General features: G+C 43.0%; 1 protein-coding gene across 8 annotated transcripts in view; it reads left to right on the plus strand.

Moving 5' to 3' along the window:
- The first annotated feature begins 759 nt into the window (after positions 1–759).
- BAZ1A (bromodomain adjacent to zinc finger domain 1A) overlaps positions 760–14,882 on the plus strand; it is a 42,051-nt gene continuing 27,928 nt past the window's right edge. For 5 of the 8 annotated variants that reach the window (XM_080977558.1, XM_080977560.1, XM_080977562.1 and 2 more), the window contains exons 1-9: positions 760–889; positions 1,738–1,866; positions 6,183–6,461; positions 8,570–8,713; positions 9,139–9,240; positions 10,577–10,664; positions 11,487–11,621; positions 12,915–13,017; positions 13,680–13,834. In XM_080977558.1, the coding sequence (XP_080833684.1) occupies positions 1,754–1,866; positions 6,183–6,461; positions 8,570–8,713; positions 9,139–9,240; positions 10,577–10,664; positions 11,487–11,621; positions 12,915–13,017; positions 13,680–13,834 (1,119 nt within the window). In that variant the 5' untranslated portion in view covers positions 760–889; positions 1,738–1,753. Of the gene's footprint in view, positions 890–1,366; positions 1,867–2,831; positions 2,974–6,182; positions 6,462–8,569; positions 8,714–9,138; positions 9,241–10,576; positions 10,665–11,486; positions 11,622–12,914; positions 13,018–13,679; positions 13,835–14,882 lie in introns of those variants that run through there. The other 3 variants (XM_080977559.1, XM_080977561.1, XM_080977565.1) reach the window with 3 other exon arrangements.

Genomic DNA, 14,882 nt, shown 5'->3' on the forward strand with positions numbered 1-14,882 from the left:
GTAGCTAGTTGATGAATCCTCACAACACTGAAAAAAAAAGTCCAACATCAGTGCTCAAAATAGGTTTGCCATATTTCAAAAAGTGGAAAACCCAGACACAAAAATTATGCTTTTTTTTTTTTTGCAAAGTTGATGGGCTTTTTTGGGGGGGGGTGTCAAAGTTCTTGAACCTTTTTTTGTTTTGCCCAGTTGTTTTTTACAAGATCTACAAACATAGGCTGCCATACATCTGGATTTTCCTTGACATTTCTGCAGACGTTGTTTATGAGGCCTGAATACCGGGTATGTCCAGACATATAGCATACCTAAAAATAGTGACCTGTGACCCAGGTTAAGGACCTGGCCTTGATTGAGGTTATTCCCTAATTTGTTAGAAATACATGATGGTGTTTAACCACGAACAGAAACAACATTCTGCATGTACATTCTGTATCAGATACTTGATTTTCTTCTTAGAATGCAATGACCACGTATTATTTTAGCTTCCAAGTATCTTTTACTAGAAAACCAACAAACCTTATCCAACCTGCTCCCTGGGTACCAGGGTTAACGAGGAGTCCTAATGACCAGGCTAGGCCTCTAAGAGCCTCGACACACGCCACTGAGCTTTGGGGCTGCTAATTCAAAAATGGAGGATGAGCGCCTCAACCATTAATTAATAATGTAGCTCTCTGTCTTCCTGCGTGTCACAAGCTGGAAAGGCGGTGATCGGCCAATAAAGATGTAGGGGAAAGAAGTCGAAAGCTCCTCCCAACAGCTCTTCCTCATTGAGAGCTGAAGTAGTAGATCAAAAACTTCCGAGGAGCGGGGTTGGTGGGGGGCAGAAATAAAAGAGGGAAGACTCATCAGATACCAGCCGGGCGGAAGGGGCAATCGAGTTACTAATCAGGTAGGAGGAGATGGTGCAGCCTTTACCTCTGTCTCAGGAGGGTCAATTTGCCTTACAGACCTTTCCGGGAAGACAGGGGAGGAGGATGGGGGAAGGCACTCTCGTGTACATCCTGACAGCAGGAAGGGAAGGCTCATCTAACAGCCTCTCAGCTGGAGGGGATCCCTCATTAAACATCAGATCATACGGGGTGTGTGTGAGAAAGAGAGAGGAAAGGGGAGGGGGGGGAGAGGAGAGAGTCCCGACAGAAGCTGGCCGGGAAAGCAGATAAGCGATCAAAAAGACTTGCCCTCCTTCTCTTCCCTGTTTGCTTGGCATTTTGGAGAGAGAGCGGAAGGAGGTGCGCGGAACAGCGCGCCGGGCCGGTCAGAGGGCGACCCCCGTGGGCGGAGCGGGGGGGGGGGAGGCGGTGAGTCCAAGGGAGGCCTTAGACACCGGGGGAGGGGAATCCCCGGGTCGGTCGAGCACGTTGTGTGGCGGCGGAGGAGGAAGGGGGGGTAGTAGTAGTAGGAGCAGGAGGAGGAGGAGGGAGTAGTCGTTGCCGCCGCCGCCGCCGCCGCCTGCTGTTCGGCGTCATGGCCCCATTGTGAGGCGGCCTAGGGGAGGGGGGAGAGAGAGAGAGAAGCGGGGGAGGAAAGGAAGGATCCGCTCTCGCTCTCTCCCTTGCGCACACAGAGCTCGCTCAGTCCCAGGCGAGGAAGCGGCGTGTCAGGCGCACGCACACAAAAGGAACCGTCTTCGGGCTGCTCCTGCTGCTGCTTTCGCCGCTCCTCTTCGCCTCGACCTGACGCCCTCCTTTCTCTCTCTCTCTCTCCCCCCCCCCGCTACTCCTCATATACTCCACTTAGAAACGGGACCCGGGCGATGCCACTGTTACACCGAAAGCCCTTCGTGAGGGAGAAGCCCCCCGCTGACCTTCGGCCGGACGAGCACGTCTTCTACTGCAAGGTCACCAACGAGATTTTCAGGAACTACGAGTAAGTCTCTCTCTCTCTCTCCCCCCCCCCCCCCCATTTCCTCGTGGGCTCTGGCGGGCTGATTTGAACAGGAAAGCGCGGCGGAGGCGGCGGGAAATGGCTGACACCTGGCCTGGGAAAAGAAGAGGGTGGGGAGGGAATCCCCCTCCGAAAGGTCGGGAAAACCCCCTGACCACCCCTCTTGCGAGGGGAGGAGGGGGCGTCGAGCCAGGTCCTGCCCGCAGTCCTTTAGCGCGCGCTCTTGTGTCTCCCCTCAGGACGGGGGGGAGGGGGAGAAGAGGAAATAAAGTTTGTGGCAAGTGGGGGGGGCGGGTCTGGTCCCTTCCCGCCGTCCCTGTCCCTCTGGTATCCCGAGACCACTCTCCCCCCTCCCTCCCGCCGCATGTCAAAGCGGCTTCCACTAGGCCTTTCGCGAGGTGCTCGCATTTGCCTCCGGTTTGTGGAAGCGACTTGGCGCGTTTGAGCGAATCCGAGCGCGGAAACCGCCACACAGAAATCAACGGCCGGCCGCGTCGTATAGACGCCGCTTTGGAGGGTCTGCGCGAAGGGGAGCCTCCGGACGGGCGCTGCTAACCGCCCCGCGCGCACACTATTGTTTTCCCAGCAGCTGGCAGGACGGCGAATAAACGCGCCGCCTACTGTAGCCGCCCTCCCGCTCCCAAATGGGGTTGAGTTCAAAACATCGACAGCCCCTCCTGCCGTCTCCTTTCATAGTGCAACTGAGTCGGGTTTTTATCTGTTTAAAAGCGCCCGACCCCCCTTAAACCTCCTTTGAAACCTCCCCTCTTTTCGACACACTAGGCGTTTTAGTACCCTAAACTTCCACCCGGGCGAGTAGGACTCGTCGGCACCTGTTTCTTGAGCTCCAAAGGGGGTGATAATTCTGTTTCCGTAGTATCTGTCAGGGTTCTTCTAACGCTGGCAAGTACAATAGTTGAGCGTATTCAAGGGAAAGTGATGACGCATTTGAATGTGCTGGTTTAGCTAAAGCTGTGTATCTCAGTATTGTGCTTTATTGCCATGCATTAAGAGTTCCATTGATTTTGTGGCTTTCACTCTGGCTTGTTCGGTTTTAAAAATGAAAGAGGAGGACAGTTGGTCCACAAGGTATTCTCTCTAATGGCAGGCTATCAATTAATTAGTTAAAAGTACTAATCTAGTTACTTAGTTAATGAAATAAAGCTCAGTACAGCAGCACTACTTTTGGGTGAGATTTTCATGAATATAAGAGTTACGTATTTCCCAGTTTAGAGGAGCCTTCAGTTTCTATAATAACTTTTCACAGGACTTTGTTTTCCCACGAGATGACGTGAATAGTAATTGCATGTAGTATTCAATTAGCTTACATTTAAAATATATTTATAAACTTCATTAGTTTATCCTTGTTCTTAAGTATTGGCATAGGTATGAAGAGAATATGTGAACTTTACATATTAAATGTAATATTAGAAGAAAAAGTTCTTCAGGACAAAAGTCTTCATCCAGAACTCTGATAGATAAGAAGTTGGAATATGTTTTTCATCCTTCCCCTTTATTCACAACACTTTATGTATAATCCAGCCAAAGTTGAGCACTTTGAAGTCCAAAAAAATTTAGCTGGAGAGGTGAGCTATGCACAATTCTTCTACTGACATCAATAGGGTATAAAAATTCTCAGTGTTGTCCCAGGAACACATAAGGGCATGTGCAGAGTTCCTTTCGCTCACCGTTGAGAAACCATTGCTAGACCCACATTTGTTGGAGATGTGAGAAGGGATCTGGGGGTAAGAAAATGCCTATCAAATTCTTCCATTTAGAAATGTAGCAGCAAGAGAAGAAATCTTACATTATTTTAAGAATTGGACTGATTTTAGATATACTTAGATAAGGATATATAAGCTTGTAAAATACAGGATGCTCTTAATGCATTCTTGTATTTAGCAATTTATCTGGTAGTCAGAGGTAGCAAGTACGGCAATTCCATGTAGGCAAATGAGTGTTTGGGGGGGGGGGGCAAGCAGGCAACCACTCATCTGTGTTAGCCACAGGGAATGGAAAGTCTCTTCCTCCATGAACAGTGTGGAACTGTAGTGGGCCAAACAGTTTTTTGTGTTTTTGTTTTTTACTAATAGGCTACACATAGAAAAGGGATCTTCCCTTTTCCACAGCCAATATATTGTTGTTATTATTGTTGTTGTTGTCATTATTATTATTGTTGTCATTATTAATTGTCCTTAATGCTTTTCTTAACAAAATGTATTCCAAAGCCACTTGCTAAATAGTATAAAGATTAAAACCAGTATAAAACCAAAACAGAGTAAAAAAACTAAAATTGCAGTTATGCATTTAAGAGACACATCCCCACACAATTGGGGATTGTGGTTTTGCTCCCATCAAACTACAACCTATCACCAAGGTACATTCTTGGCTTATTGACTATGGTTAATTTGAGTAAAACATCCATGGACATAATACTTAACCCAGGGATCATGGTTTGTTATCCCTGGCTGCGTGCTTGTGGAAAGAAGCAAAATCATCAGTTACAACTACATAAGAACTGGTCTTACGTTTCTGATTTATCAAATTTGTATGCATATATATAGTGTTGCAATTATATACTTGCAACAGCTCAATGAGGTGGAGATAAAGTGGCTACTCCAGATTAATCAGGGTTTCGGGCCAGGTATTTTGGGCTAAGTCCAACAGTTTTATTACATGATGCTGGCTGTCAGGTTTGGAGAGACACCATGTTCTGTGGTACAAGGAAACCATGGGACAGGCATGCTTTCCCAGGTTACTGTTTCTGTTACAGTGATTGCAAACCTGCATGAATCTCATTAGCTGGATGATAGACTGATTCAATTTTTCCTTGTAGTGCTTTTTAAAGTTTTATATATATGTCTATTTATTGTAAGCTGCTTTGGACAGGTATTTGCCTAAAAGCAGCCTAAAAAACTAATTAATAGAAGTCGTAAGATTCAGTACTATCCACACAACAAATCCACAAATTCTGCTAAATTAAAGTTTCAGGAATTTTTATACTACTATAAAACACTTCTGTAGCACCAGAAGATTTGGCATTTTCTCCACTCCTTATTCAGTTAGAAGAGAGTGGCAAAACTTTCATCTTAGTAGTATCAACTCTTTGCCACCTAAGAAGTTCATTGCACCCATAAAGTGCCGTATTTAGTAGTTGCCCATAAAATGGACCGTAGCCCAGCAGCCAATCATTAAAATCATAATCATATTATTAGTATCTCTAGACCAATTGAATCTTGGTTGCTTTGTTGACAGTCCCCCTGGTTGAAAGTCTTGCAGCTGAATGCTAGTTCAGTTAATGGGAAGACAGCTGCCATCCAGAATTTAATCCTGGATGAGCATGCTGACCTGGCATATATTACAAAGACCTGGCTGTATGTAAATCTTTCCCAGCTTTTGTCTGCCAGTTTTTCCAAACAGTAGCAGGTGGCCTAGTGGGCTGTAGTGATTCCATTCCCATACCCAGGTGCCTCATTCAACATTACAGTTTTCATTCATTTAATTATAGTTTCGAGCATGTTTTTTTTAATGGTGGGTGTTCAGGATAGGGATTCTGTTGGTGTATAGTCCTTACCATTGTTAAGCAGTCTCCTTATTTAAGATAGCCAGGGTGATATTGTTGGGAACTTTAACATTCCCTGTTGGAAGTGGCTCAGTATTTCATTGCTTCATGGCAATCATGGGTCCATGCTAAATGGATTTGGGTCATACTTACCTGTGTCTCTGATGGGATTGTGCTCACTTTGAAAAGAAAATGAAATGAGTGAAACTGATATAGAAGGAGCCAAAGTAAAATTGGTAACCGTAGGACGGTACCAGTACAGATGAAGAAAAAATGCTTGTGGACTCTCACATCTCCAGACCTGCCTCCCAAATCAAGCTCACATTTGAGCAAGTGAGTAGAAGATTAGTGTGAGAAGAACAGAATTCTATGATGAATCAGGTAAAATCTGAGGTTTAGTCACAGTTGTACCACATAATCGGTGTCCCACATAAGACATGTTGGGTCTGGATTTGATTTTATTTAAACTCAAATGAGATTAAATCCCCCCAAAGCATAATGAGGAATGGTATTCTATTTGAAGACCAATATATGAGAGAGAAAGTGGCTTTAAGGCACTGTTGGCCTCAAGGCCAAGTTTTGAAACCAGGAGCGGAGTGTTTGCAGACTTTTCCAATTACATGTGATTTCACAGAACGTGCGATGACCTTGAATGCAACCCCCGTTCAAAGTGGGGGTTGCCTATACTTAGACATGTATTTGACATGTTCAGTTATTTTAACTTTCTCTGTTGCAGTGACTTTTTTGAACGAACCATTCTGTGTAATAGCCTTGTGTGGAGTTGTGCTGTTACCGGTAAACCTGGACTCACCTATCAAGAAGCACTAGAATCAGAAAAGAAAGCCCTACATAATCTCCAGAACTTTCCAGAGCCACTTATTGTTCCAGTTCTATACTTAGTTACCCTCACTCAGCGCTCACGACTTCATGAAGTTTGTGATGACATCTTTGCTTATATCAAGGACCGTTATTTTGTTGGTGAAATTGTTGCAGTACTTAGGAATAATGGTGAAAGGTAAGTATTTCTTATATTTGCTAGTTTTGAGATATATATTTATGGCTCTTGTAAAAAGAAAACAAAATCTAGGTTTATCTTGTGAACAGCTTAATTTTAAGTAGCTTTGGCTGGTCACACGGCTAGAATCTGTGGTTAAATTTGTGGCTAGATCAGATTCTTCAACCCAGTTCCTTTTTTCCTTATCTGGAAGATTTTGACTGACAGATTAAGGGTTTCTGAGATACAAAGCATTATTCTGTATGTATAGAATGGGTGGGATATAAATCTAAATAAAAAGCACACTGCCTGCATGATAATGTTTTATTTTGCTGTGTTTTCAATCATTTAAAAAACAATGGCCTCAATGCAGATGCATGAGGTGCTCACCATGTTTAAATAATTTGGAATATGTAACAGATTTGAACTCCCTCCTCTCCTCTCTGTCCCAAACATTATGTCTGCATCAGCACTAACTTAATTTCCTTTTAAAAATAATTTGGAAACCCACTTCAAATATTAATTTCAAAATATAATTAAGAAAGCAAACATGGTTTTAGTGATAACGGGGGCTATTCAGCTATAATGCTACCCTATGGCTAAATGAAACCATAACTGGGAAGGAGAAATTCACACATGAGAAAAGGGAGAGTATAAGGAGTCCATACCTTGTCCCTGATCTTCTAGCCATTCTTAGGATATCAGGAACTTCAGGTATACAACTGATTAATTTCAAACTGGAATCAACTTGTGAATTATGCTAGATGAAACCAAAAATTAATCCTCGAAACATGGAAGTTCTGTCTTCAAGCTCTCACCAAGGTTTGTTCTTGGCTTATGGCTCGTTATAATATGGGTCGAAGCTAAGCCATTACTGGCACATTCTCCCCACTCCTCCTAAGCTAATAGGTTGTCTTCTCTCATCCCTTTCTGTCATCTTACCTCCCACCCCCTATGTTCTTGTGTTGGGTTAGTCTACACAGAATGTAGCTGAACTGAAACAACTGCACTAAAGAACACAGCTGTTTTAATGCAGTGAGCCCTAATATGCTAAACGTAGTCTGGTCTATTATACAATTGGCAAGGCATGTCCTGTACTTTTCAGCAATAGCAATATGTATGTAAGTGTAACATCTACGACAAGAGGTGTTAATTACATATTTTCCTTTTGCATTGAACAATTTAATGGTTGTCTTCATTAGGTGACATGCTTACCAAAAATTGAGGCTTACAATGTGTCAGGAAGCAAATGGGCCATTATTAAGACGAGATTAGACAACAGTCATGTTATCCTTGTTTATTTGGGTCATCAACTGTAATAAAGGATAATCTTTTTTGCTAGTGTAGATACACAGACAACATAGAACCTTTTATCTTCCCACTCTCTTGTGTTTAATATCTAGTTTCTCAGTAACATAACAGGCATTCGTTTTAAGATGTTTTCTTATCTGGATAAAACAAGAGGCTTTGTGATTAATGCTGAAAACCAAAACAGATAATTTAATATGACTGCTGTAATAGGACATTGTCAATAGGGTAAATGTATTACTGTACTGTGTATAACAGATGTACTCTCATACTTGCAATGTGCTGAAGACTCATATGTGGAAATTCTCCCTACTCTTGCATTGGTTTTCATTTCGGAGTACTGTTCTTCATGCAGATAGTCTTGCTTCATGCAAATAGTCTTTGCATAAGGAAAGTGAAAACAAATTAAGATTTTGCCTTTTCAGGGGCTTACAAAAGGCATGAGAACGGCTGTAATACCCACCTATTATAGCACCACACATACTTACACTAGTGCTTATGCAGTTGCAGAATAGCACTAGTGACTGTTTTTCTTCCCATGAAGACCTCTGTTTGCATCCCATAATTATGGAACTACATGGATATGTGATAAGAACATAGATAAAATTAAGCTGATTTTAAGTTCACAGACTATCCAAGGGTTAGAAGAAATGAGCACATACTTTACATTTGACTCTGCTCTTGAAACATTCTTCCCACTTTTTATCTGTCTGTTAGTATAAAATGATATTGGATTGCGAACTACTTTTAGGTATATATTCCAGTAACTAAATCTTTTTGCACTAAAAAAATGCTATGTTCTTATGTTTGCTTTGTTTCAGACTGCAGTGTAAGATTTTGGAAGTTAAAGCACCAGTGCATCAAAATGGAATGGCTAATGGCCATGTTAACAATTCCGATGGAGTCACTATCGTAATTAGTGATAGTGATGATTCAGACTTGGATACCAGTTCTGCACAAAATGGGTAAAAGATTAGTTTTATATTTGGAAAATATGGATAGTTTTAAAAGGTTACAAAAACTGGATTAGAATAGTTGCTTAATGTAAAACCTCTATGCAGCCATTTTGCCTATAGTGGAATGGAATTACACCATTCCAGAATCTGAGAGTTATGTGCATTTGTTGGAGCAGGTCAGCCTATAAGCCTGGAATGCTGCGTCTCTGTGAAAATTAATACAATTTAATATTTTTCCTGTTGTTTAGGGCAACCATTTGGTTTTAAAAATACTAATTATATTCAAACTCTTTATGTGGTATTATGTTTTGTACATTTTAATTACATTTAACTACATAATTAATTTCTTGTAATTTGAAGGAGTTAACTCATTGAAATGTTGCACAGAAATGTTTCTGTTCAGAGAGAGGAAATTAATTGATATTTGTTTTTAGGAAGGAAAAAGCCATAACTGAACCCTCCTTGTTCAAGTACAAAGTGAAGCCTATTAAGAAACAACTGTATGAATCTGTTACAGTGAAAGCATCTCAGATATGGTAAGCACTGAAGGCTATGGTCCTACTGCCCTATATGCATATGAGGAGCAATGTTGAGCAGATAGCTCAAAAATAAACCAGTAGCCACACACATACTGAAATGTCTGACAGGCAGACTATGAATGGGTGCGTACATAATTGTATTTCCATAGTGGAAAAGGCTTAACCTGTTCAGTGTCTGCCAACTACATAGCTGTTAAAGGCACAAAGTCCCAAAGCCAACCCTAAACCAAAGTCTAGGTTGTAATCCTTGAACTTACTCTACCTGCATGTGTACACACTCACTGTACGAATATAGACCACAGGCACACATACATCTCTTCCTCTCCCTTTGCCAAAGTGCACCTCTCATAGGCCACACATATAAACACACACCTCTCTCTTACACACAGCACATACATCTCTCCTCTCATAGACCATCCATCCATCCATCTCTCTCTCACACACATGCACACCTATCTCCCACTCTTTCAGCCCAAGGTCTCGACCATGTACAGGCATCTCCCCATCTGCTCAATTCAGTTCACATGTGACTGCATGTATGTGCAGCCCTGGAAACTCGGAAGTGGGGGGGAGAGATCTGAAGAGCATCAGCAAAGCCCTCCTGCTCCTCCAGCTTGCGAGGAGACCCTCCCTGGAGCCTGAAGGGGACATCTTCTATGGGCTCCAGGGAGGGTCTCCTTGCGTGCCGGAGTTGCAGTGGGGTTTTGCTGAGTCTCTTCAGCCTCCTGGCTAACATCTGACACGCAGGAAAGCGGCTGCTGTTGGGCTTTTCCGCTGGAGGCTAGTTGAGGCTGCTCAGCTGGTGTGGGGGGTCAGCTGAGCAGCCTCAAGCCTCTGACTCAAAAGGAGTTCTTCCCTAGAGCCTGAAGAGGACATCCCCTTTGAACTCCAGAGAAGGTCTCCTTAAGAGCTGGAGGCGCAGCAGGGTGCTCCCCGTTTATGCACATTTCACTTATGCTCGCAGGGGGCCAGAACGTAATGTCTGCCATTCAAAACAAAAGGAAAACCTCCCTCCAAAACATTCCCATTCGCCCCACCAAAAATAAAAAAATACACAAGGACCACAAACCTGGCACCTGCAGATGCTGGGTTGGCAATCTCTGGATTATAGTACTGTAAGAGCACTTGGTTAATCTTGACTCTATTTCAGGAATGATTTGGTATTTATATTACTTAATTAGAATTGCCAGGCACAGTAGTTCCTGAAAAAAATACTTGATAGGATAGTTTTCTCTTGAAAACTAAATTTAGGAACTATTTTAGTGTGCCAGTTCAGCTGGGAATCATCTTTGATATTGATGCATGTTCCTTTTCTTTTTGTCCTGTACCATAGCCGGAGGAAACATCTATTTTCTCGTGACAGACTAAAGCTCTTTTTGAAGCAACACTGTGAATCGTATGATGGCATTGTTAAAATTAAGGTAATTAAACAAGTTGAAGCAAGACTGTACTTTGATCACATTATGGGCAGTGAAATTAGTTTGATACCCAGTTTAGTTGTTGTGTTATCGTGTGTGTGTGTGTGTGTGTGTGTGTAGTTTGATGCTACCATTAATTATTGCTTTATTGTTTGTTTTTAGCTGTTCTTTAATATTGTGAACCACCTTGAATTTTTTTAAATCAAATAAGTATATAATTACAGTTTTCATGAAATGGTAAACTATGGTTTGACTGTCGTCAGACCTACACATACTGTACTATACTGTCCTTGTCTGGCCCAGGTTTTAGGTAAACGATAGCTTGCTGTCAGTAGAGCATGAGAGCACACTAGGAGTGCATGAGCCCAAGCTGTTTTTATATGAATCAGCCTCAAGGTGTTCAGGCACTACACTTCAGAGATGAGAAAAACTCATTTAAAAAAAGTCTCTAGTGGTAGTAGCAAGTACTTCTTTTATTTATTAGCCCAAACTTGTTTTCCAACTATTGTGCAATGCTACTATGGTTTCGTATAAATTGGAATCTGATTTGAAACAATGGTGGTGTATTTTTCATTGCAATGTTGCATTTGTGTTAAAAGGACACAGAAAAAGAAAATTCTCCACCCCAAATTTACTCATGATTAATTTATTTCAGTGATGCTTACTAAAGAGTGTTCTGTTTACTACAGATACCTCATTCCTGTGGTGTTGATTAGGAAATAATGGCTAATGGTGTCTCTTTCTAAAACCGTAGCTTATTAGCCAGTGTGTACATGCAAGAGCAGGCAGCCTTCTCAACAATCTTTCCCCATCTTTCTCTACAAGGCAATATCATTTGCAAAATACAAGATAGCAGAACAGAATTTTTCCTACCTCTTTCCTGATGATCCACCCACTTTTGTCTTCAGTCCTTCAAACAGACGGCGAAGGAGACCTCCAAAGATGGCATCTGATGATCATGTAAGTAATGACCGCTCCCCGCTTAAAACGGGGGGCGCCCTTTGCGTGGACGCGTGCAGCCCCTAGATCTGGAGTGGCCCCAACAGCATAGGCTTGGCTTTGCCTTCCCTCAGGTGTGATACCTGGAGGTCTCCGCCTACCTCAGTCAGTTGTCCAATCCCACCTGGGGGAAGCGTTGCCAAGGAGACCAGGCCAGGTAGGGGAGGGATTACCTGCCCACACAATAGAGGGAGGATCTTACCTAGGAATCCTCACTTGGCTCCAGAGCTTCTCCCACCCTACCCACCCTCAGTTAATGTCTTATTTTGCAGGTTAACTTGTCTTCACAGGTTTTGCAGATTAACTTTTCTTCACAGGTATGTGGGCGCTGCTACGTTAAGGTCGCTGTTAAAGGGCCGGAAAGGAATTTCCCTGCATTGGCAGGTTTCGCCTTTCCCGTAGCAAAACGTCACAACTTTGGCGGTATCAGGCCTTGGGCGGAATCCTTTTGTCCATCTTCCTCTTGCGGCGGCGATACCAGGGTTCCCCGTTAAAGGGGTTTTCTGAAGGGAGGCTTTGGCCGTACACCGAAAGGTCGTCATTGCTCTCCCCTGCGGCGGCGGCGTTACGGGGGCGGCCATCTCTGCTTGAACATATGTTCTCCAGAGCCGGCCCATCCCCCCCACACACACTGGATAACCCTGATGCTCCCTAGGTCCCCGGCTGGGGACCGGGGAGGGAGAACGCCCAATGCCTGAGCCAAGGTCTACCCACATTTGAAATTTAATAAAGTTGTGGCCAATTTAATCCCATAGCACGTTGTCTTGAGTCGTTATTCCACATGACGGGGGGACCGTGCAGGATCTGGGGACTCCGCCTGTCCACGCAATGCAGTACTTGTTAATGTGCTTTTCAACAAGAAACAGCAGTGGATTGCATCCTACAGCAATTCAAAACGGCAAAGTACTTTGCTATCTGTGTTTTTCATATTTGCCATTAGTTGTCTTAGGTAAGTCAAAATTGTTCCACAGTTGGCCTGAGAGATAATAATTTATATACCAAGGCCCTGAAAGTCCATGGGCACAGGTGGGACTTAAAAACCTGGCCTCTCATATGCAATGAGGCTGGATTAAACTGGTGTTTACATTTGGAATGACAGTAGTCAAAACTTGCTATTGCCACAAAATAAAACACATTTCTAGTTTTATTCATTCATCATATACATTTTAACTTGGCGATATGTTCCACCAAGCTGTTAAAAGATTTCAGTTTTTCAGTTATTGCCCTTTCATGAGTTTCCCCTTTTGTCTTCAGGAGGATTTCGTTGCAAAAGAGCAGCTTAGTCCTAGAAATGCAAGCAGTGCAGCAAAAGAAAGGGCAAGGCTCCAAAAAGAAAAAGACGAAATGAGGGCCATGGGTAAGTACAAGCTCATGCGATGAATAAGCTTTTTTTTAGATGAAAAACATGCATAATGGGCTGGCTTTTGTTGATTCTGTAGAACTAGTGCTGTAGTTTTTAGTGTATTATTCTTCAAAGAAAGAAGCTGTTGCAGTCCTGTCTCAAAAGAGGGCCTTTTCTGAAGCTGTGACTCAGTTGTGGAACTCTTTTTGCCACAGGTTCATTTAGCCCCTTCACTCTTACGACTGCTTTGTTTAACCGGGCTTTTTTTTTCTTTTTAGTCTATATAATTTTATGCCATGATACATGTTTTAACTAGTTGCTGATTTTCCTCTTTACTATTTTCCCCCCATTATTGTATTACTATTGTCTTTTATTTATGTGCTAGCTGAATTGAGCACTATGTTTTTACCTGAAAGGTGGGATATAATCATAATACATCATATTAGCTTGGACATAAATCCCTCTGACATACGCTTACAGCCAGAACTATAATTACTTCCCAGTAATTGTGATTGGGATTGTAGTCATAGCATGTCTGTTTGGGGCTGTTTCCTTAAACGTGACGGCATCACCCACAGGTGGCCAGATTTGATTAACTTGATCTTGAAGTGTGGTTTATATAATTTCTTTAAAAAGAATAATACAACTCTAGTTCTCCTGTCCACTTTTTGAAAAAGAAAAATTGAAAAGAGAAAAGACAACTGCTATAGAATCCAAGAAGAAAGAAAGAGAAGATAAGGAAAAAAGGAAGGAAGAACTTAAGAAGATTGTGGAAGGAGAAAGGCTGAAGAAGAAAGAAGAGAGAGAGCGACTCAAAATAGAAAAAGAAAAGGTCAGGTACCCCCCACCTGGGTTCCTAATCGTTTGAAATGGCAGTATTAGTTTTAAATATATAGCTACATTTAGAGGTTCCCAGTACAGTCGTACCTTGGTTTTCAAACAGCTTAGTTCTCAAATGTTTTGTCTCCCGAATGCTGCAAACCCGGAAATGGCTGTTCCGGTTTGCGAACTATTTTTGGAAGCCGAACATCCAACGGAGCTTCCGATTGGCTGCAGGGCCTTCCTGCAGCCAATCAGAAGCCGCATTTTGGTTTCCAAACATTTTAGAAGTTGAACGGACGCGGTTCAACTTCCAAGAAACAACTGTATTTAGGAATATGAATCACAGTACAAAGAAGAGTAGGACACACTGCTGTTTCTTCACCTGCGTGGTGAAGGAGAATGCGTCTGCAAAATCGTAAATAGTTTCCTATATGGAGCTTTTCATCACTATCCAAAGCCCCCTGGATAGTGTGAGTTAAAATTCTAAATTGCGGTCTCAGTTACAAGCTTTAATTTTCAGGACATTGTTGCAATCTGTAATGGTTCTAGGGGTTGCTCGTGCGTAAGCCGGTGCTTATCTCCCCGGCTGGGTGCAAACACCTGGCTGGCTTGCCTAAGTGAACCTTTTCTGTCCGGACAGCCACTCACCCGTGGCTGACTCAATCACTGGCAGAATCCGTCAGTGGGCGTTTCTAAAACTTCTTCCAGCAAAGAAGCTCTTTGACGCCTAGTCTCCTCCTACTCTCTCTGCGCGAAAGCCTTCTGCGCAAGGAGGGCATGGGCAACGGAGGACCTCTACTCTCCCCGCTGGTCCCAGGCAAGGAGTCATGGGACCGCCTTGCCGCTTCCCCCATCTGCCCCCCTTCTCCACTGGTGCTACGCTGATTCTCTTCCCCAGAAGATGGGCTGCTTCTCCCAATCCCTGGACGCTCTCTGGAATCCCTCTGGCTTTTGCTCTCTCCCTCCGGCACTGATGGCAGTTCCCTGACACAATCCTTTCTTAATGTGTGTAGTGTTCTGTTGAGGCATTACCAAAATTAGGTTACCTATGTCTAATC

This window comes from Podarcis pityusensis, assembly GCF_964106645.2.
Source record: "Podarcis pityusensis genome assembly, chromosome: 1".
Classification (NCBI taxonomy): domain Eukaryota; kingdom Metazoa; phylum Chordata; class Lepidosauria; order Squamata; family Lacertidae; genus Podarcis; species Podarcis pityusensis.